Source organism: Rhipicephalus microplus, chromosome 9, assembly GCF_043290135.1.
Source record: "Rhipicephalus microplus isolate Deutch F79 chromosome 9, USDA_Rmic, whole genome shotgun sequence".
Classification (NCBI taxonomy): Eukaryota; Metazoa; Arthropoda; class Arachnida; order Ixodida; family Ixodidae; genus Rhipicephalus; species Rhipicephalus microplus.
Window position 1 is genome coordinate 7893183 of NC_134708.1, and position 21258 is coordinate 7914440.

General features: G+C 40.8%; 1 protein-coding gene across 1 annotated transcript; it reads left to right on the top strand.

Moving 5' to 3' along the window:
• Window positions 1–338: 338 nt before the first annotated feature.
• On the top strand, window positions 339–20460 carry Spf45 (splicing factor 45). The gene is made up of 10 exons (XM_037415400.2): window positions 339–668; window positions 1634–1707; window positions 3934–4047; window positions 5957–6099; window positions 7387–7499; window positions 8643–8736; window positions 11441–11595; window positions 13879–14021; window positions 16597–16768; window positions 20264–20460. The coding sequence occupies exons 1-10, from the start codon at window positions 599–601 to the stop codon at window positions 20359–20361; spliced, it is 1176 nt and encodes a 391-aa protein (XP_037271297.2). The 5' UTR covers window positions 339–598; the 3' UTR covers window positions 20362–20460.
• The last annotated feature ends 798 nt before the right edge of the window (window positions 20461–21258 follow it).

The window sequence follows — 21258 nt, forward strand, 5'->3', positions numbered from 1 at the left end:
AACAAAAAAAAAACTACAACGGTGTCTACAACGTGAGGAAACTGGTGCGACTAGTTAATAACCAATAAAGAATACTTCATCTAACATGACATTGTGGCAAATCATATTTGGTTGCTTTCGGTAGGTTGTGGTTGACTATTTTGCTTTTAATCTTCGATTATTATTACGTCTCAACACTCTGCCACTCATATGTCAATTTGGAAATATTTATTTTCACGTCGCTCAACAAGCAAGGTGAAAATAATGTCAAGCGTTATTATCACGTCTACCGTCGAAACTTCATTCACATTTTGTGTTGATCGAGGGTTGCGACCGGCGTTTTGAAAGTAAGGTGAACTAGTGCCGGCATTCAAGCACCTAGTAGTCGTGACTTCTTCCTAGGGAAAGCTTCCATCAAAGTTACTCGACATCGTGGATCGTATCCGACCGCAAATCCCTGGGCGCGCGTAGCGATTACAACGTAGCGACTACGCGGTGTTGTTCTCACGTACTTACCTTTCCTGTGGCCGTGCAGAAACGTGGTGTAGTGGTCGAATCGACTAACGCGTTTTCCGAGGGCTCCCTACTAGTGCTCCCACGCCGAAGGGTTCAGCCGAACATGTCTCTTTACGACGGCCTAGGCTTGGACTCGAAGGACAAAGGCCCGAGGGATCAGAAAGCTGATCTGGGTGAGCTTGGTTTCCTCGTTCTTGGAGTAATCAAAAGAAAAACGGAACCACGAACCGCTAGGAGCGCAGGTCGCTGTCATCGCGCGCAAATCCTGTTTCTAACGAAGTCGTTCTTCCGAAAAAAAAAAAAAAAAAAAGCCTCGGCAATTTGTTATCACTGCTGTATATGCTGGTGACGGCACGAATACCAATGCGTCAAGCACGTACCTTTCATTAACTTCACGAAATTAGCGCAACGTATCCCACCTTGACTTTCCATCGCCCACGCTTACAGCAAGCTTGAACCTAAGTTATACTTTGTGTAACGTGTGTTCGCAGGAGTCACAGGTTGCGCCGTGCTATTATTTTGCCGCAGCCGTTTTGTAATTTTTGAAGGAACGAAAGAGAGAAAGTGACAGCTGAAATATTTAGTGCTTTGAATTTTTTCTTGACATTGTGTTGACGAAAAACCAGACAAGAGTTGAATAAAGTTGAATGCAGGGAAGCCATAAATACTGTCCACTGACTCGTGTATTTTGTTGGTTTTTTTTTGGGGGGGGGGGGTAGCTGTGGCATAATATGGAATGGAACGTCAAATTATAGAAATCACATTAAGAGATTGGAGAAAAGCAGGGAAGATAGTTGTGTAGCAGATACTGTATTTGACATCGGGCAAAGGAATAGACCTGGGTAGCCGTCAAGAACGTAGACCAGAAAACCAGCGGACAGTAAAAGCAAGAGATGGGAAACACAGTCGAGGAAGGCTAACAAGTTAGATGGAGTTACAAAATTAACAAGTTTGCAGGGATAAAATGGAATCAGCTGGCACAGAATAGGTTTCACTGGAAATCATTGGCAGCCTTTGTACTATAATGGGCTGAAACAGTGTGAGAATCATGATAGTGATGCATTAGTGTATACTTCTGATTACATCAGGTTCTTCCTGGAAGTCAAACTTGTAATGATCGCTTGCCTATATTTTTCAGCGGGATGGTCGTCTGGTATAAAGCTGTTGCAGTCGCAGCTGCAGCTGAAAAAGGCTGCCATGACGCAACCCAGGGCAAGTTCATTGCAAATATTTTGCGTCTTGTTGCATGCCTTGTTGCCATTGCTCTATCGTCTTAGATTCTATGCGTGATGTGGAGTGAAAATGGCACCTCATTAAAATGTTCGGCACTAGTACCAGCAAATGGCAGTAGTTAAGTTGTCATTTTTTGTGCTATTTTATTAAGAGACTACAGATTCTAGAACATTGTTTCATATTTAACTACAGAAGTATAACATTCCAGTTGATCATACTTTCAGCACTTCTTTCTTGGTAAAGCTTAGTGGAAATCTTGCTTGAAATGGAAAATTTATTGTGTTAATTGACCATAAAGTAAGAACTGTGCATTGAAAAGTGCTTCAAAAGGCACCTATATGTGTATAAAGGATTCTTCTAGCAGGAAAAATAGCACTCTTGTTTAAGTAAGGCCTGCTATAAAAGCAATGTACTACCGTCTGAAATAGTTCAATATTTTCTTAAAGTTTAAATCAATAGCTAATGCAAGCTTTGCCGTGTCAGTTGAAATTACAGATAGTAGATCATAGTTTTTTAATCTTTGCAAAGTGTGATGTGTAAAGCAGAAATATTGTACTTATATTTGCAGTCTTAAATAGTTGCAAGCCACCAAGTCATTTCTTTTGAACAATGAAACGGCTGCTATAACAGCAGGCAACTTTTCTTGTTAGCTGAAATAAAGACTGCATCTTAGCCCACGTGTATAATTTATGAATTCAAGCTTTGTCATATCATAAAAGTATTATTACTAGTGCTAGTAAATTCATTGTTGGGCATACTAAAATTCATCTAAGGGTATTCGAGAACCATAAACAAGATATATATTGCATTTATATTTGCATAATAAAAATGGCTTTGCATTTTGCCTTCTTTTCTTGTGGGATGATCTTGTTCAATACTCGGTGCATTCAGGTGGAAGTTTTGACTGTGAGGCTTCTCAAATGTAGTTCATAAGAATTTCATGGTATGTTATTAACCATCAATTCATATGTCAAACTGGTTAGTTTGAAACAATAGCTGTGGTAGTTATGATGTTCTGACTAGAATATTCTCTGCGCTTTACCTGTCGATGAAAGCCATCATAGAGGTGCAATGATGAAAGAGCAGTGCAGATGCTGGGGCAGTTGTACGTTTTAAAGTTTTAGCATCTCTAGCTTCACTTTGGAAAAATATCTCGGCAAAGCTTGCATATTCGTATTTCAAGGGACAGTTGATACTAAGAGGTAGTGAGATACAGAAGATATAAAAATGGAAACCTGACCATATATCTCCATTTTAAAGGAGCCCTGAAACACTTTTCGGAGTAACCTTGGAATTAATTTACTGGAAGAGCTTATTGTCTCACAAAATCAACGACGCAAAAATTTTGAGAATTCGTCCAGTACGAGCAGAGTTACAAATATTTGTCACATGCTGCAATCGCATTCTCTCTTTTTTCGTCCCAACAAAAGCGCTGGAAGCTAAGCAGGGAGGGATGGGAGGGGCAAGCAAAAAATGTCACGTGAGCCTCATGACCTTGAGCACTATTTTTGTTCTTTCTTTTTCTTCCAATACACGACTTTTTCAGTGCGATTGCACGCGCACACCTGGACAAGTGACAACCTCCTGGTGCGATCTCTGTAACGACCAAGTGCGCCATGTTAAAATTAGCCAATGGCTGATAGATGGGCATTTTACGAGTGATTTTTTAGTGTCATGCCGTAATTTGTCAATGGAAGAAAAAGCAACCTTTAGGTGACTTCGAGAATTTATTGTGAATTCCAGGCCACGTGTTGTGCTGTAACATTTGGCCCGCGTGTTGTCAGGAGCCTCTACTACCGATTGGCAGTGTTTTCTGACCATGCTCAAAAAGTGTTACAGGGCCCCTTTAAAGTAATATGCCTGCTCTAAATTTGCACTGTGAGGTGCAAATAAACTGAACTTCTGTTTGGCTGTCATGTGTGATGATAGGAATGACCGTTCGGCGGGCTCAGCTAGCTGAACAGTCATTCCTGAAAGAAGGGATTGAATTGGTCCCGAAACGTAGTCAGTTTATAGTTTATAAATTTTAACTTTAGAAACTTTGGACTATAAGTGGCTGGAGAGCCTATTTTGTTCTATCAATTTTCACCCAGCATGACAGATCTTTGTCGGTTATGTTCACCTTTAAATTGTGTGATGTCGTGTCTGAACATTTCTTTTACGGGCTCAAACTCTTAATCTAAATCATGTGTAAATGCACTGCAGCGAGATGTTGTCCGCAAGGGAAGTGCAATCATGGCTCCTGTGATGGACCTGAAGTCCCGCAGGGATGACCCAGACGACATGCCACCTCCTCCAGCGATCTTTGCCCAGGGCAGAGTATGTGCACATTTTATGCGTTCCTTTATCGATTGTTCTTTAAGACAAAACATGTTGATATGTTGTTATGGCTATGGTCATGTGTGTGTGTATGCATGCATGCAGACATGTACACATACCAGAGACACTGCATGAAATTTAGGTGCATGCAACATAGAAGGAGGCAAATAGAATGAATCATAAAGGTTGTACTTACTATCCCCTTATAAATTGGTGCTGTACTTGCTTAGCATGGGCAATACCTGCTCTACAGACTGTGTGCTAATTATGAATAACGATGAAAAAATTCGTAAACAGAGGGTGTGTGCTCGAGCCAACGTTTTGGTGAGTAGACTTCTTTTCGTCAAGGCTAGAACTAGAAGAGACAAGTGAGCCGCAATTTTTTGGATAACAATAGATATTGTCACACTAACTGCACTAGTGATGCCTAATGCTAATGCCTAGCAGTATATTGGCATATGACTGCATCACATAATTAATTTTGTTGCGATATGGGGCATGTCATGTCTGCAACACTCAATCAAAGTCGTCGCGTGTTTAACCACCTAGTTTTGTCTCTACACATAGCATAAAATGCTCTGCTTACTTACTCGTAATTTGATTAACTTGGCATTAGGAGGGAATCCTTATATTTATTAACATGGTATTATCATTCTGACACTGCAACAATGTAGCTCATCCCAACGCTTCCGTTGTACTTTAAACTACACCAATCTACAACTCCAACCAAGTGCGGACTAACAATGCCAGTGCTCTTTGACAAATGGGCTTGTTGGGTGCTTACTAAGCTGCTCGAATATTGCTTTCTTGGTTTAAAGCGAAGTCAAAGCAAATTGTAATTTGGATATAGTTATTTCAAGCTGAATTATAACAGTGGCAGGATTTGAATAACTGTTTGGTTCAAGTCATAAGCGATAAAGTACATCACTTTTAAAAGTTTACTATATTTAGCTTATGCCATACGATCCAACATGCTTTCATTCTAATATGGTGCAGGTAATATGTGAACTTGTCCTTGATGTGCAACTTCACTCTTGAATACACAGTTTCACAGTATAACAGTCCTATGCTGCACTGAAGCCACCTTTTCAGATGTGTTACATGAGGTAAAATCACAGAGGAGGAAACATTGAGGAGGTGCAACTCGGCTTCTTGAGGCGACCAGATAATGTCACATTAACAGAGCACCAATTCATGCTGGTGGTGTTTTGCAGCAATTCTGTATCATAGTAAACTGGTCGTCGCACGCATTGCTCGCATTCTGCCGCAGTCACGGGGAGGAAATGCGTAGCACGTTTGGCCATGCTTGTCTAGTAGCATTTCCTTGTCTTTTTTTCTAGTTGCAGCTTTGTGCCGCCAACTAAAATGTCTCAGTCGGAGCATGTTATTTCTGTATTTGATGTGACGTTATCCGGACAGCCGTTTCAACTAGAGTTTCACGTGCTAAATATTTCTTCCTTTGTGGGTAAAATATATGCATTAATTTGTTCCAAAGTTTCTGAAATTTTATATATGTTTTAAAGTAAATTCAGATACTGAAGTATTCATTAGAATAATTGTAGCACTAAAAGATTCACCTATGTCTAATGTTTACCGCTTACAATTTGACACTCTGAAAATCTAATTAAATTTTGACTGGCAACAACATATTTTCATTAAAGGCGGTCGGTTTTGTATCTGTGTGCTCAGCATGGGCTTGCTTTATCAATCTACTTGTTTATGTAAACTATGAGTGCTTTCAATAAAAAAACTGTATAGTGCAAAGAATTAAGTTTCAACAAAGATTGAGAAAGAGGCGTTTCTGTGGCAAAATGTGTAGCTGTTATTTTTATTCTTACATGCTGCTCAAGCAGTAGAACCTTTCACCTCTGGTCTGAATAGTATTGTGCCGGTTGTGCGTCCCGTGCAGGAAGGACCCAACACAGCCTCGTTGCTTGGCGGAGACTGGGACGTCCGATTGGAGTATGACCCCTTGTGGCCCAATGACTACGAGAAGTTGATGAAAGAACGCCGAGAGCGGAAGGAGAAGGAAGATCGCAAGCATGAGGACAGGTGAAGGGAATTTGGTGTTTACAAGATTTGCCGCGAAAAAGTTGAAGTTAACACAATAAGAAATATGGCAGACGAAGAAGAATGCTGTCTCCTTGTCTGTTGCATATTTTGTTGTGTCCGCATTAATTTGTTCTTCTATGAAAAATTTATTGAAAAGGACAGTAGGCCAACTAGCCTGGGTTTTTTTTTTCCTTCTAAAGTATGATGTATATTACTGTGGTGGTGTGTTTTCAATGGATTGTGTGCCAAGGGAAGAGAAGCACAATTAAATAAGGTGGGCTGGAAAACTTGCTGGCTCAGAATGTTTAGGAGCTGGGACAACGGTTTATTCTTGTTTGGCAGCGAACTTAATAGACTGGCCACTGCTTCAATATTTTATTGTGTGATGTAATTTTTATTAACGCGGGAAGTATTTCATTTATAGTTATAATTCTTTAAATGAAGATTGCCTAGTAAGCTTTTAGCAATTAAAATTCGGGAAAATTTTGTTAAGAAATCTCGCACCGTAGATATTGGCTTGTTACTCAAAATATTTTTTAAAATAATTTTTGTTTACTATTCTTTTCAGTGGATGAGTTTTGTTCGATCTTAATAAAGTGAGCACCATACGAAAGCACATTTATTTATTTATACTTTTATATATAGCGTGGCATCGTAAATTCAGTACTTCTTGCACAAGAAATTCTGATTTACCTGTACAAAAAGCAGCAAATATGCCAATGATAAGGAAAGAATGAAAATAAAACAGAGTTTGATTTTTATAAGGAGTAGTGTTCAAAAGTAGACTGGTGGGTATACATCGTGACCTTGATGTCCGAAAAGTGAGGATCATAGCATAAGACCAATGTGTCGTCTGCTACTGGAAATCAATGACGTGTGATGTTGCAGTCAATGCGAAAGCTGACTCATGTAGCAAACTAAGATATCAAATAATTTGATGTTGGTGCTTTCAATAATGCTGGATGACATAGAGGATAGAAATTGCAATTTTTCATCTCTGTAAAGCTTCCAATTATTAAACAGAAAAACTTGGGCAAATTCATGTGAGTTCAATCATGAAAGAGCACGAAAATGGAGCGACTGAACAAGCACATAGGTTTATGCCTGTCTCGCATGCTTCTTTTCATATTTCATCCCATTTTGTGCCCATTCCTGTTTTTAAATGCGACTTCGAGTAAATGACTACACCGCTCTTGAATAAAGTTGCATAAAGGTTTTGTGACTTAGGCACCACAATCGTGTATTCCATCAGTCACTCATTAAACTTGTTCAACTTGACTGCTTCAGGAAGCGGCGAGACAAGAGTGACCGTGACCGGGACCGTGATCGGGACCGTGATCGTGACCGTGAAAAGGACCGTCCCCCAGTTGATGACACCTCTCCCCCTCGACCGTCGAGAAGTACGTAATTGGTGCCCTGCTTGGATTACTTGAATGCTTAATCATGTGTGCCAGAAGAACAAGCTATACATAGATGCAAATGTAGAAGATGGCAGTTTTCAATAGTCTTGTATAGGTGGAATGCTTGTCAAGAGATCTATGTAGTAGATTGTGACTGAATTTCTTCATATTGCCTTTGTGCTTCTGCACCTTTGCTTGAAAATCTGTGTCAAAAAGGCTACAGTTCAAACAAAAGTCCAAGAAACATGTGGTATCTTTGACTGGGTAATCAAGGTGCCTAGTATGGCAATTGTGCTACATAAAATGAATACTTTGGTCCAATTACAAACTGGCAAGGTGAAGTGCAACGTAGCGTGGTTGATAGTTCTCAGCCGACTTATGCTCAGAAGCCCCAATCTCTTCTCGTTTCTTCTTTTCTTTTGCAGTCACAGTATTGTCACTGCACTGCAAAGTGACCAGTCAGAAGTTCCAGTAATTAGGCATAATATTTGCCCTAGTAAACTACGTCTCTTGCTGTTTAGATACTTAGTAATGTGACAAAACTGCTTTGACAAGCTTCTGTAACTAAAGCATGAATCTTATTTGCATCTATTGCTAAACATTCTGTGCATCCAATGGGAGATCTTATAGAATCGTTACGAATTTTTTTTTTACTTAGCTATAAACAAATACTTTTGTTTTTTTACATAGATTGAATGTTTTGGTTATAAGACGATGTAGGGTAGCTGCTAAGGCACGGAAGAATTAGCAGATGTCCCTTATGAGCATAAAGACCAGTACTTTTTTTCTTTTCTTTTATATTATTTCTTGGTACATCACAAAAGGATAAAGCTTCCTATCAATGTAAAGTCTACCAAAAAATGTAGCTTTTAAATGACAGTAGAGTGCCAATGAAAAGAAATTACTTAATCAGCATTGCTGCCTAAATGGAACGACTGCCCCTGAAATTATTGGTTTCATTATTGAAGTCTGCAGTGCCCTTTTTCTTTAAGTAAGTATGATTCCTATTAAACAGAATATGTTTTTCTGGTCTCTTCAGGTTCTATTAAACAAGATCTTATGGTAATTCATGTGGCAAAATATTAGCCTGTGCCACTGTTTTCCTTGTAATGTCAAACCCTGTTTGTCTTGCTTACTTTGCAGCTGGTTTAACGGGGGCAGCGATTGCACCGCCGCCCTCACTTGTCCAAGAGACAGTTAGCCGAGATGACTCTGGCAGCCCAAGGCCAGGCATCGGGTATGTGGCCCTCCCCTTGGGATTTGCCAACAAGCGTTGTCACAGTTCTACATACCTGTGGAGACCTGAAATGTGTGCATAGAAAACTAGCAACAGAGCCCCACCGTGGTGGTCTAGTGGCTAAGGTACTCAGCTGCTGACCCGCAGGTCGCGGGATCGAATCCCGGCTGCGGCAGCTGCATTTCCGATAGAGGCGGAAATGTTGTAGGCCCGTGTTCTCAGATTTGGGTGCACGTTAAAGAACCTCAGGTGGTCCAAAATTTCCGGAGCCCTCCACTACGGCGTCTCTCATAATCATATGGTGGTTTTGGGACGTTGAACTCCACATATCGAAACTAGCAACAGATTGCTCCAACTGTGCATATTCATATGTACAGGACTCATGGATGGAATTAGGACAATCTAGGTCTAAGTAATGCACATTTGTTCCACTGTCTTCCTTTCCAATGCCTTCAATTCGAATTGTATTGGCATCATTTCAGCTCGAAGTGCAGTTATCTCGAGAAGCAGCGCATACCAGTTGTTATACCAAAAATAGTGATGTCTGGTTTGAATCCTTGAGTACTGTACATGCCGAGTGCATAAATCTATAAATAAGCCTATTTCTTAAGTTATCATTATACACTCAGACCTCATTATAACAGAGTTGCATTTTACATGAAAATATATGTGCATTAACAAAAAAATCGTGATAAAGGTATATTCTAACACTATGTATTGCAAGAGTGTTCTTCATTTACTTCATTATAACTAATATTTTGTTATACCTGGGTTCATTATATGGAGGTATGAGTATATCGTATAACACATGCTGTACTGTGCTGACCAGCATGTGTTATTAAGTTTACTTAATTTTTTAAAAATCTTTCTGGATTACCAATTCCATTCTCCCATCCACCGCCTTATTTTTGTTTTGTTACTATTATAAGGGTGAAGAAAGAAAGGCAGAGGAGCGTGTTCTTTCAGAAGAATTGCTGTTGGGACGAGTTGGTATTCCATAGCATATTTGCCTGCTCGAAAAGACACGAGAACGAAGGAGAGAAACACTAACAGGACTACTCGCGCAGTTGTGGTGTCCTGTTTGTGCTCCTTTCTTCCATGTCTATCCTAGTGGCAAATTTCGTGCAGCAAGGGCCAACTAGGCGTGGAACAAGTTCCTCTGGTATTTTGTAACTGTAGCATGTATTTGTGTGACAGATGAAAGAAAACACAAGAAAAAGAAAGAGACAGGTATTGCTTACTCATCTTTTCTATGTTTGTGCGAATATTCAGGCACTTCGAATATTCAAATGAACATTACAGTACTAGCTTCAAAATGAATTTAAATTGACCTAAATTTCAAGGTATTCAAAATAAAAAAATATTATATATATATATATATATATATATATATATATATATATATATATATATATATATATATATATATATATATATATATATATATATATATATATATATATATATATATATATATATATATATATATATATATATATATATATATATATATATATATATATATATATATATATATATATATATATATATATATATATATATATATATATATATATATATATATATGTAACTGCATGTAACAGTGGTTTCACTTTACTGGGGGGGGTGCCATTCCTTGAAAACACCTATCAAAGCAATATCTGCACTGTCGCAAAGCCCCACATTAACACATTAAAGTTAAATGAACGTATACTACCTTTACATTGATTCATAATTTTTTGTAAGCTTAGAAGCTTGTTATATTGGCTTATGTGCGTGAGCTATAGTCAATTTTGAAACATAACATATTTTTACAGGTAATCACTGGCATTCTAGCTCAAGTCAGCATGCGCGCGCGTCAATGCTACATTAGAGTATATTGGGCCCTTCATGATCCACTCGTGGCCGTTTTGCCAGCTCCACATATACCAACTTTGGTGTTACATGACGTCAATGGATGATGAAAGTATATGACTAGTGCAAACATAATAATCCTGACACGCATGTTATATAAGAACATGACAACATACCATGCTCATAGCATGCTCATAGCATGCTCGCGGCCGTTTCGCTAGCTCCACATATACTAAATTTGGTATCACGTGACGTGAATAGATGACGAAAGTAAATGACACATCCAAATATGATAATCATGACACGGAAGTCTTGTACGGCATCACTTACCGCAACCTCGTAACGTTCTGCTGTCTTTAAAGTGACATATAAACCTTTCTCATTTGTGCTTCGCTTATCATCGATTCCTACTGTACGCGAGATCTGCCAATTTTTTTATATGTGATATACACTTAACAAATTCAATTCAAGATTACTAGCCCAAATCACTATTCACTTCAAATTCGCTTGGAACCTAAAATTTACTATTTACACAAGCCTAATCTTTTCAAATGTTCTCTGCTTTTCTTTTCTCTCTTTTCTCTCTGCTTTTCTTTGCTTTCTTTTCTCTGCGTCAGTTGTGTTCTTTCGTCATTACTTTGGCCTCTCTCTCCTTTTTTTTCGCCCATGTTTTTTTAATGCATGATGTGTCGAAATTTAGCTAGCTCAGCTATTTGCTTTATGTACTACTTTTTCACTAGTGGTGTTGGTGCACGTGCTATGTCATGAGGGTCCTCATGCCCACACTGCTAGGTAAGCTGGCACAGTATGGTTGTGCAGAAAGCTAAACAGCCGGGGGTTGCAAGCGCAGGTCCGGGTCAGTAGCTCAGCGCATCATGGCTCGCTACGGCTACAAGGCGGGCCAGGGTCTGGGCAAGCAGGAGCAAGGAATGAGCCAGGCATTGCAGGTGGAGAAGACAAGCAAGCGGGGCGGTAAAATCATCCACGAGAAGGACATTGCAAAAGGTGAGGCATGGAGGGCCGTGCGCTGCTACAAAAAGTCGAGTTTTAACAGCGAAGCTGTTAAATCCACAGACATGCGCAAGATTTATTTCAAGGAAAGGGAGAGGAGGGGGTTGAAGGTTCTTTGCAGTGTCCCCCCTCAATATTATGTCAATGTATGGGTCTGACTTTGCCACCCTCTCTCAAGTCGCAGCACCCACCTCTTCCTGTTATGTCAATGTAATGGGACTGACTTTGCACCCCACCCCAGCCCCCCTTGTGTGCACACTTCTGGTTATAGCCAGCCGTAAAATGTCCGTGGCCGCCAGGAAACTCCTCAAATGGCAAGCACCACTTTCGTCTTCAGCAGGTGTGAATGTCAAAACAACACGCACACAAAAAAAGGAGAAAAGAATAAAGAAAAAATAGAAGAAAGGGAGGCAATAAAAATAGAAAAGGAAATTTAGAAAGACTTAGAATAAAGACGTGCTGGAAAGGCAGGAAAAAGTATGACTTGAAAAAGAGAAAGGAAGAGAAGAAGAAGAAATAAAGAGTGAGAAAGAGAAAGAAATGAACATGCAAAAGGGGCATACAAGAAACAATTAGAGAAAAAGAAGAAAGATAATGAGAAATGTAAACAGCCACCAAGCTGCACTCTTCCTTAGGCTTGGCATAACTAACTGCCATAATTCTTCAGTCGTATTTCTGCCTCAGAACGGTAATTGTTGTGAGCGGTTTGCTGGCATTTTTTTTTTTGACTCGTGACTTGGCATGTCATGCTGATTCACTGAAACCTCATTATAACAAAGTTGCATCTTGCACGAGAATAACTCCGTTTTATCCAAAAATTTGTCATAAAGGTAAATATTCCTAGCACTATATTTATTGCAAGACTAATCTTTTTTTTTCCTTTATTATAACCGATATTTTGTGATATCCGGGTTCATTATATCGAGGTTTGAGTGTATTGCAAATGCCTTTCGTGATTGGAAAGTGTTGAGACCTCAGTGATAACAAAAGGCAAGCATGTTAGATAGATGCGTATTATAGTTGCGTGGAAGAAATATTCCTGAAGTACTTTATTTTCAAAGCACAGCTCCTAGGCACTCATTCTCCAGCCGAGCGGCGTTGTCCTCATCTGCATGACCGATGCAGCGAACAAAATTAAAAGAGAGACTGCCCAGAGGAGTTTGACCCATGACAGCCAGCAAGCCGTTGGGTTAGCGTCTGCAATGCCTCTTGCCTGCACTTGCTTTTTGTGACAGCTCAACTCGTGCCTCTCGCGCCCAGGCACGAGAAAGTGGGTTAACCTGCTAGGCTAGGGAAAAGAAGAAGACATGCATTGGCCAAGGAGGACACTGTCTGGAACGCTCTGATGGGCTCTTCGATTTGGCATCTAATTTTCTGAGCACTAGTTCATCCATAATAAATTATACTTAGAGCGCATCTTTGAGGCACCCTGTGAGGTTCCTGTGCTCAGCGGCATCGGCAATGTCGTGACCATGAGAATGAACACGCAAACGAAAGAGAGCAAACACGGAGCGCAGTGGAGCCACGCAAGGAGAAGAGAACGACAGTGGCGAAAAGACAGGTTGTGTGGCAGCTATGAAACTGCTGCAGAGAAAGGCTTGGCAAAGTTGCCTTATTGACTTCTACCAATAAACTATCTCATTGGCCAATTCCCTGTCTTTTCTGCCAAATTTGCGTGCCAATGAAATTTCTACAAAAGTGACATTTCTTGCTTCCCTGCCAATTTCATTATTGTGAGTTTAAACTGTATATGTGAACGTCTACATGTAAATGTGCGAGTGTTTTTGCATCCATGACTTAAGTATGGCATGGGGAAGAGGCAGGAGTGGGTGGTGGCCACCCCCCTGGTCACATAAGAGGGTGGGGGTGCAAAGTGTACCCCATACTGGGGGGCAGAGTTGGGCACTGCAATAAACATTTACCCGCTCGTGTTGTCCTCTTTTGCCTTCCGTACCTCGACTTTGTCTGTTTCTTCTAGCACATTCGTGCTCGCGCTGCAGCCCTTATTACTATGAAACATTTACCCCCCACCCTCCACTGAAAGAGAAGCCTGCACACACTTGTGATCCATGCCCTCCGAAAATCTGCTACTGATGGCAGAAAATTAAACTCCTGACCTTGAGTGCGAGAAAACATTTTCACGGAAGCATTTCTAACAATGTTGCTTTGTCATGTGCACTAAGTCTGCTCAAAAGGTTCTTATATCCCCTCAAACCATGTGCTTGAAACAGTTGTTGACACTGTCGGGGCTGCTCTTGATTATATTGATTTCTGCAGAGCCCCTGCCCCCACCAGCACCTCCGATGCCTCCTCCAGTTATGGGTCCTCCTCCATCAGCCCCTAGTCAGCAGCAGCAGCAGCAACAGAATGAATCCATCACTGACATGATGCGCAATCCATCCAAGGTGGTCCTCTTGAGGGTAAGCTCAATAAGAAGCATGTAAAAGCAGCCACATTTATGCTTGTGCCTTCCTATCTTATCCAACACCCCCACGGTTATTTTTTGTTCAGCGAACTGAAAATGGGGGAACACACAAGTGACAGAGCAGAGCCACACAGCACGAGCGCTCACTAACAACTGGTTTGAAACACGTCGTTTGTGGCTCTTTGTTTTTTGTGTGTTCCTGCACTCCCAGTTCGCTTAACGAGTATGCCCTACCAACTAGCCCACCTATCAATCCTGTTCCATGGTTCTTTAATCATACAAGCTGCAAAACTCCTCATAGGTTCTATGCATCAAAATCCAGACATGTTTGCCAGAATCGCCAAAGTCTGTTGATTGCGGTGCCATCTGTAGAAAAAAAGAAACTAAAAGATGACGTTTTTTTTTTGTATTCTACATTGCAGGAGATAAAGGATGCAGTGGGTGGGCCCTTTCTGTTTAGTTTTTGCCAATGATATTGCTACTGCATAACTCTTAAACATGTCTTGAGAGTACCATACTTGAGTGATTATAATATACATTTTATTTCGCTAAATGTAGGCCTGAATATTGTGTGTGCATTACAGTCAGGCTTAAATTGTAGTTAGCATGGAGGTTATTTTTTCTTCAGTTTTCTTAGTGCAAAATTACCTACGCGTTACAATCAAGGCCACAATAGGTTCAAACAAATGTGCTACTTCGCCTAATTCTATTCGTGGCAACTTGCACAATGACAGCAAAGACTGCGGTCAGGCTATGTGTTTTCTGTCATCGCTTCTAAGTGGTGCTTTGGAATGCTGTCCTCTGCAAATTGGTCCATAAAAGAGTCCAACTTTCAAAGCGGAGTTTATAGCCGTAGGATTGAAGAACACATCTTGGTGAACCGTGTAGGCAGGGGTGAAAGTGCTGCGCCAGTTGTGCCGTTCTGCGCCAGGCTCAGCTTAAACGACAATATCCGTGATAATCGTCGACTGGAAGTGTAAACCGCCAAATTTAGCTAGTTAGCATTGACCGAGCAATAATGAGTGTTTGCTACACAAAAGATGCAGTCCCATTCGTATTGAGTGTAGTTCGGTCATGTTGTAATTCGGTTCATTCATGGGGTTTGCTAGTGTTTGTCTAATTGCTGTTATCACCGTGCTTTCCCCACAAAAGTGGTGGCACCAACATGAGTAACTGTGAATTATCTAGTAATACAGTGAAGCCTCAACATTTTGTACCAGCCTGGAACGCAGCATGATTATGCACTAAATAGCAGTGTGCGTTTACTAGTACTACTGTGCATCCCCTGACGTGTGCCATCGCCAGGAATAAATAAATACAGTACCACAGCACATGTTGCCTGAGGTATCCACCAGAAAGTATTTTCTTGCTTTTTGCCAAAGTTCAGAAAAGGTGCTAGGCTGGCACTCTTGTACAATCATGTTGTAGTGCACAGTGGCGACGCCAAGGAACATTTCGAAACTATTACAGGGTCTGAGGTACGCAGCAACTGTGATGGTGACAGAATGGACGCTATCGATTTTTCGCGATACGTATGTGCACTTCTCTACTGCGATCTGATAGTAAGCGACATCTGATAATTTCATTGAAACATGAAGTCGTCGCTTTGACTCGGATCATCTCCTGGTTAGTTGCGTGCAGCGCGGGGTCCATGCTGCCTACGCCATCAATGCCTGGTGGCTCGCCGTACCATGCACGCAGACTTGCTGTGTGGATTGCTCCTCCCCACTTCGCTTCAACCTGAGCACAGATGAGCACAGTGGTTTGTTTAATTAGCGTGGAGATAACAAAGTTTCGTCAAGCTAAGTGGGCCGTGATAATCCGCACACCTCAGTTTCACACATAGAACACAACAATACGGAGGCTAGCGAGATCCCTTGCAGTAGAGACATTTGTGTAAAAAAATAGTTACATGTTTTCACTGCCCAGATTATATATATACATTTTTTTTTTTTTTTCATTTGAGGCTAAGTATTCAATGAGCATGTTTTGCATCAAGCACACCCACGCAGGCGCGGACTTGTGGATGTTAAATTTTACGAGAAGAATTTTGATTGATGATGATATTTGATCCTAGAAAGCTGCTCCAAAACTAACTTACGTGGCTCCAAAACTCCCGTTTTACTGTGCCAAAGCTGCTCTATTACACTGAAGTCCACTTCCATCCTTGAATAGGTGATGTAGTCACCTACTCTAGTGCACAAGAAAAGCTTTGAGGGGAATACTGCGCTTGGATTTTGTACGCTTCTCGCCACAAGTTCGTTAGGGCACACTACATACTGGATGTTTGTGGCAACACATGAAGGCACACATCAGGCTGTGCAACTGGTGAGCGCACCCACAACTGCAACTAATATTGCACGGTTACATAAGCAATCTGCACACACAAAAAAAGCTCTTAAAATGAGTTTCAAGTTTTTTTTTTTTTTTTTTCAGATCTTGCCATTGTAAAAATTGAAAACTTATTGTTCTACTCATCCTTTCCTTATATAAAGGGGGTATGGTTACTTATACCCTGGGCATTGGTCATTGTGAACGTTTTCTCGTCTACTGATTGCTGTTTCATGCAGAATATGGTGGGACCCGGCGAGGTTGATGACGACCTGGAGCCAGAGACGAAAGAGGAGTGCTCCAAGTACGGAGAAGTGGTTCGCTGCCTCATCTACGAGATACCTGGCGTCGCTGATGAAGACGCCGTACGCATATTCATCGAGTTCAAAAGCATGGCATCCGCCATCAAAGGTGAGCCACTTAGTTCATGGTGGGCTTCACAAGTGGGGACACTGATGTATTCAGGGACACATTCGCTTTCTATAATTATTATTATTTGGTATGTCAGTGCAAGTATTGGAAGATGTCGAGTATTTTAATGAATGCTACAGTATTCTAATTTGCTTCAACACAAACTTATAATTTCCAAAATTCAGAACTATTACAGATACCGTAATTACTCGAATCTAACGCGCACCTTTTTTCCGGTTAAGCGAGTTCATAAGTCGCATGCGCGTTAGAATCGAGTACGAACGAAAAAATTGCGGTCAATCTATTGCCATCGGCAAATCCAAAATGGCCGCCCCCTACGTGCGTCGGCATGGCGCGTCGGCCATTTCTGCCTATGTGTTTCCCATGAGCGGCACTTCGTACGTGTGCTGAGGAGTTCGTCATCTAGTTGTGCATTAGCATCGACGGCGTGGAAGGGCCGACTCCAAAAACTCGAGTGCTCCACGATGCCGCTTTTAAAAGAAAAGTCATCGCATGTGCAGAAACGGACGGAAATCGGGCCGCATCGCGGTCGTTCGGAGTTCCCAAAACGCGCGTGCGGGACCGGCTGAAACAAAAGCAGAAGATTGTCGACAGCAAAGCTTCACGCAAAGGCTTCAGTGGACCACAGCAAGGTCGGTTTCCGCAAATAAAGAGCTGCTCGGCGAGTATGTGCTTGAGCAGCGAGCGGCACAGCGGCCCGTGACGACAGAACTGCTCCAAGTGCGGGCTATGCAATTAGTCTTAGAAAAAGGTCTAATGCGGAGCCAGTTTAAAGCGAGCAGGTGCTGGCTAACTAACTTTATGAAGAGGAAAGGCTTTTCCCTCCGAAGGGGAACATGCATATGCGAAAAGTTTTGCAGTGGAGTACGGTGAAAAGCTTCAGTTTTCAGAGGTTCGTCCTAAACTTGCAGCGCAACAACGGCTACCTGCTTAGGCAAATCGGGAATGCTGGTCAGACGCCTCTTTACTTTGACATGCCTGGCACCACAACCGTCGAGAAGAACGGGGCGAAGCAAGTTCGCGTGCTGACATCGGTCCACGGTAAAACTACAGTGACAGCAATGCTCTGTTACACATCAGATGGGCACAAGCTTCGCCCGTACCTCATATTTAAATGGAAGACGCTCCCGAAAGGAGTCGTTTTTTCGAGTGGTGTGATCGTGCGGGCCAGCGAGAAAAATGGGTGCGCATTGCAATCGATGTCTTACGTTTTTTTTTTTTTTTTCGCGGTGGAAATCGGGTGCGCGTTACAATCGAGGACGCGGTAGAATCGAGTAAATACGGTATATTTTACCGCACGTGACCCACTTGTAAATGGGGCCTCACTGCAGCTTCGATCGTCTGTGTCGTGAAACCACACAGCCAGGAGAAATCTGAATTGCCACGAAGACACATATTGAAGTTCATTGCACGTACTGCGCCTCGATTATTTTTTATTCTTTTGTCTAAAACCATGTTGTATGGGTAAAGTATGAGAAATTTTAAAGCTTGCCTTATTTCGCCTCTTGTAGCTTTCACCTGTGTGCTATTTAGATCCTGCTACTTCTCGAATTCGCTTAGGCTTCACTTCAAAAAAAAAATCAACTGTTGCATTCACACAAGCATAGTTGTAGTTTTTAAAAATGTGTTATACTTTTTATTAAAAAAAGTCACAGTTTTGCCAAAAGGGCAAAGCAATGAATGCGATAGCAACATATTTTAATGTTTTATGAAACAAGGCTAGCATTTTCGGGTGCAATATAATTATTAAAAAATGCCAATTTTTCTAAATGATATGGTAGATATGCTATTCGAACTATGTGATATGGATTCAGGCTGCGGGGTAATTTTTTAAACTAATGAGCCATGTAAAAAGAGTCAAGCTTTTAAATAAGCTTAAGTAAAAAAATTAAAAATTGTAAAAATTGCCACACAGTCGAAATCTTCAGCTGACTTAAGTGAGATTGAAATTATTCACAAAGACCGTCAGAATTAACCACTCCAATTTTCACTGCTTTGTTTAAAAAATGGTACTTGGTGAAGTTCTTGACAAAGTTAGTGCAACTGCGTGTGTTTATAAAGCATAAAAGTAACTTTCACTGCATTTCCAAGCAGAGGAAGTTATTTTCACTGTATTCACAAACAAAGGCGTGGCTGTGTGGTAGAACACCCGGTTGTCACGCAAAGGACCCGGGTTCGATTCCCACTGAGGCTCAGAATTTTTTATTTGCATCTTCCTCGATTTTTCAGTCACGCAAAGATGATGATTTTTTGCTCACAACCAAAAACGCTGACACAGTAATTTCTGTGAAACGAGCTGTTTGATGCTATTGGGTTAATATTGGCGGTTCTTAATTACTGAAGTAGCTTAAAATGTCTAAGTGTATAGTGCTGAATCGGTGCAATACCTCGCCATGTGTTGGTCACTCTGTCAACTGTCGAATCACAAGAAAGTTTGTTGCAGAACAAAACCCAGATTCATTATCATCTATGGTGTAATCGTTACAATATTGGGCTTGTGTGGCCTTGGTTTCAATTCCTGTATAGTGAGTAAAAAAAATGTCTGGTGCTGTTGCAGTGGGTGGGGCCACGTTGGCCTACGTGACGGCTTTTTTGTCTTTTTTTAGTATGTTGCATATACTTTTATCTTTTATTTTTCTTTATAATAAGGAGAACTGCCACTTCAGATTAACAACATATGGGCACTTTTTGTACGCTTCTCAATCACACTCTGGTTTCAAATGCCATCCCTTCCTCCCAGAGTTTTTCATTTTTTTACATGTAAACATACCCATATACAAAGACAGGCTTAAATACTCATCAAAGTTAGTCAAACTGTCACACAAATTATTTCTGTCTACACCCCTGTCAAATTGTATTTTATTTACAGTAGAAATTTAGTCATAGATTGAAAGGGTTGTTTTACTTATCGAAAATAGCATTGTAGAAACGTGGATCTCTGCAGATTTCAAGAGGAATTTCGGTTACTCATTCTGATGGCTAAGCATATTTATTTAGTTTCAAGCAGTGTCTGGTTCAGCAACTGAATTTTTTTTTGTTTTTTTGCAGCTAAGCCGCGTTTTACATGATAAAAGGGGAATTTTGAGGACTCGTTATTGTTTTAGACACAACATTAACTATAAATAACAGATAGTAAAACCTAGAAAAGTATAGGGGATCTTTGTAGTAATTATCATAAATGGGAAAAAAGTAAAGTTCATAAAAAGATAACTTGCCACTGGCAGGGACCGGACCTGCTACCTGCGAATAATGTGTAAAATGAGACATGTTATTTTTTCATTCACTTTACTTTCCTCACATTTACGTCATAATTAGTACAAATGAAATTCCCTAGACATTCCTTGGTTTTCTTGTTTTTTAGTTCTAATTAATGTTTGGCATTATAGCCATGCCTGAAGCCATACCTGGATTCTCTTGGAATATTACTCTCCACTTGACAGTTTTAAAATCACTCTGTTTCCCATTGTTTTTCAGCTGTTGTGGACACGAATGGCCGTTACTTCGGTGGTCGTATCGTCAAGGCATCCTTTTATGACCATGACAAGTTCAAGCGTTTTGAGTTAGCTGACTGAATTTTCATCAACGCAATCGTGCTCTGTACATAGTACCTCTTTTTTTAATACCCTTGGCATAAATAAAAATGTCGTTCCATTTGTTTCATTCCAGCATAAGATTTTTGTCATGTTGTGGACCTTTGAAGAAACGCTGCACTGTTTGGAGAATAGGCTTTTTTTTTTTGCCCCTTGTAATACTGCTTCATTTAGTGGAATCACGAGCTTGTGGCCTTGTCCAATGCCATCAAATAAACACACATGAAATACACAACTAGTTTTATCAGAGAACTACTAACCCAGTGTGGGCGAATTCTACACTGCATTTCAGAGAGAGTCAGGAATTTATACCCCTGTCACAAGTGAGATGTAATGTTATTTTCACTGAATGGTATTAAGTGGACTTATTTATTTCCCCGTAGGCTCTCACACATCAAAAACAAATGTGACTTAAGTATGATGCTCTGTAGCGACACCAGTTTACGCCAGTGAGTAAGTCAGTACAGTGAACTCCCTTTAAGACGAACTCGAAGGGACCATGAAGAATTGTTCGTCTTATCAGATGTTCGTCTTATCAGAAGCACCCTCGAAAAAAGAATTGGCTACATATCTAGGTGCATGCAAATATCTTAGTTCAAAACAAAGTATCAAGTACACTTACAGTGAAGGAAAAAGACACAAAAATAATTTATTTGAGGGAGTAACTTGATAGGCAACTGCATTCAAGTGCTCTTGCTTGGCTTGATCCAGTCCATAATGGACGTCTGTTGCAGGTCCAAAAGTTGCAGGTCACTTCGTCAACGGCGGCCTCACCGGCAATAGATCGGAACACAAGTCCGTGTCTTTTTTTGAAGCGATCGAGCCATCCGTTGCTGCAGGCAAACTCGATGTTCATTCGTAGGGCAATTTCCTCCGCTT

What these genes read in the sequence shown, in the direction of transcription:
- Spf45 (XM_037415400.2), top strand. Translation starts at nt 599, where the DNA reads ATGTCTCTTTACGACGGCCTAGGCTTGGACTCGAAGGACAAAGGCCCG. An exon ending in CGATCTTTGCCCAGGGCAGA is followed by an intron (nt 4,048 to 5,956) that starts GTATGTGCACAT and finishes CGTCCCGTGCAG; the next exon opens with GAAGGACCCAACACAGCCTC. An exon ending in TCCCCCTCGACCGTCGAGAA is followed by an intron (nt 7,500 to 8,642) that starts GTACGTAATTGG and finishes CTTACTTTGCAG; the next exon opens with CTGGTTTAACGGGGGCAGCG.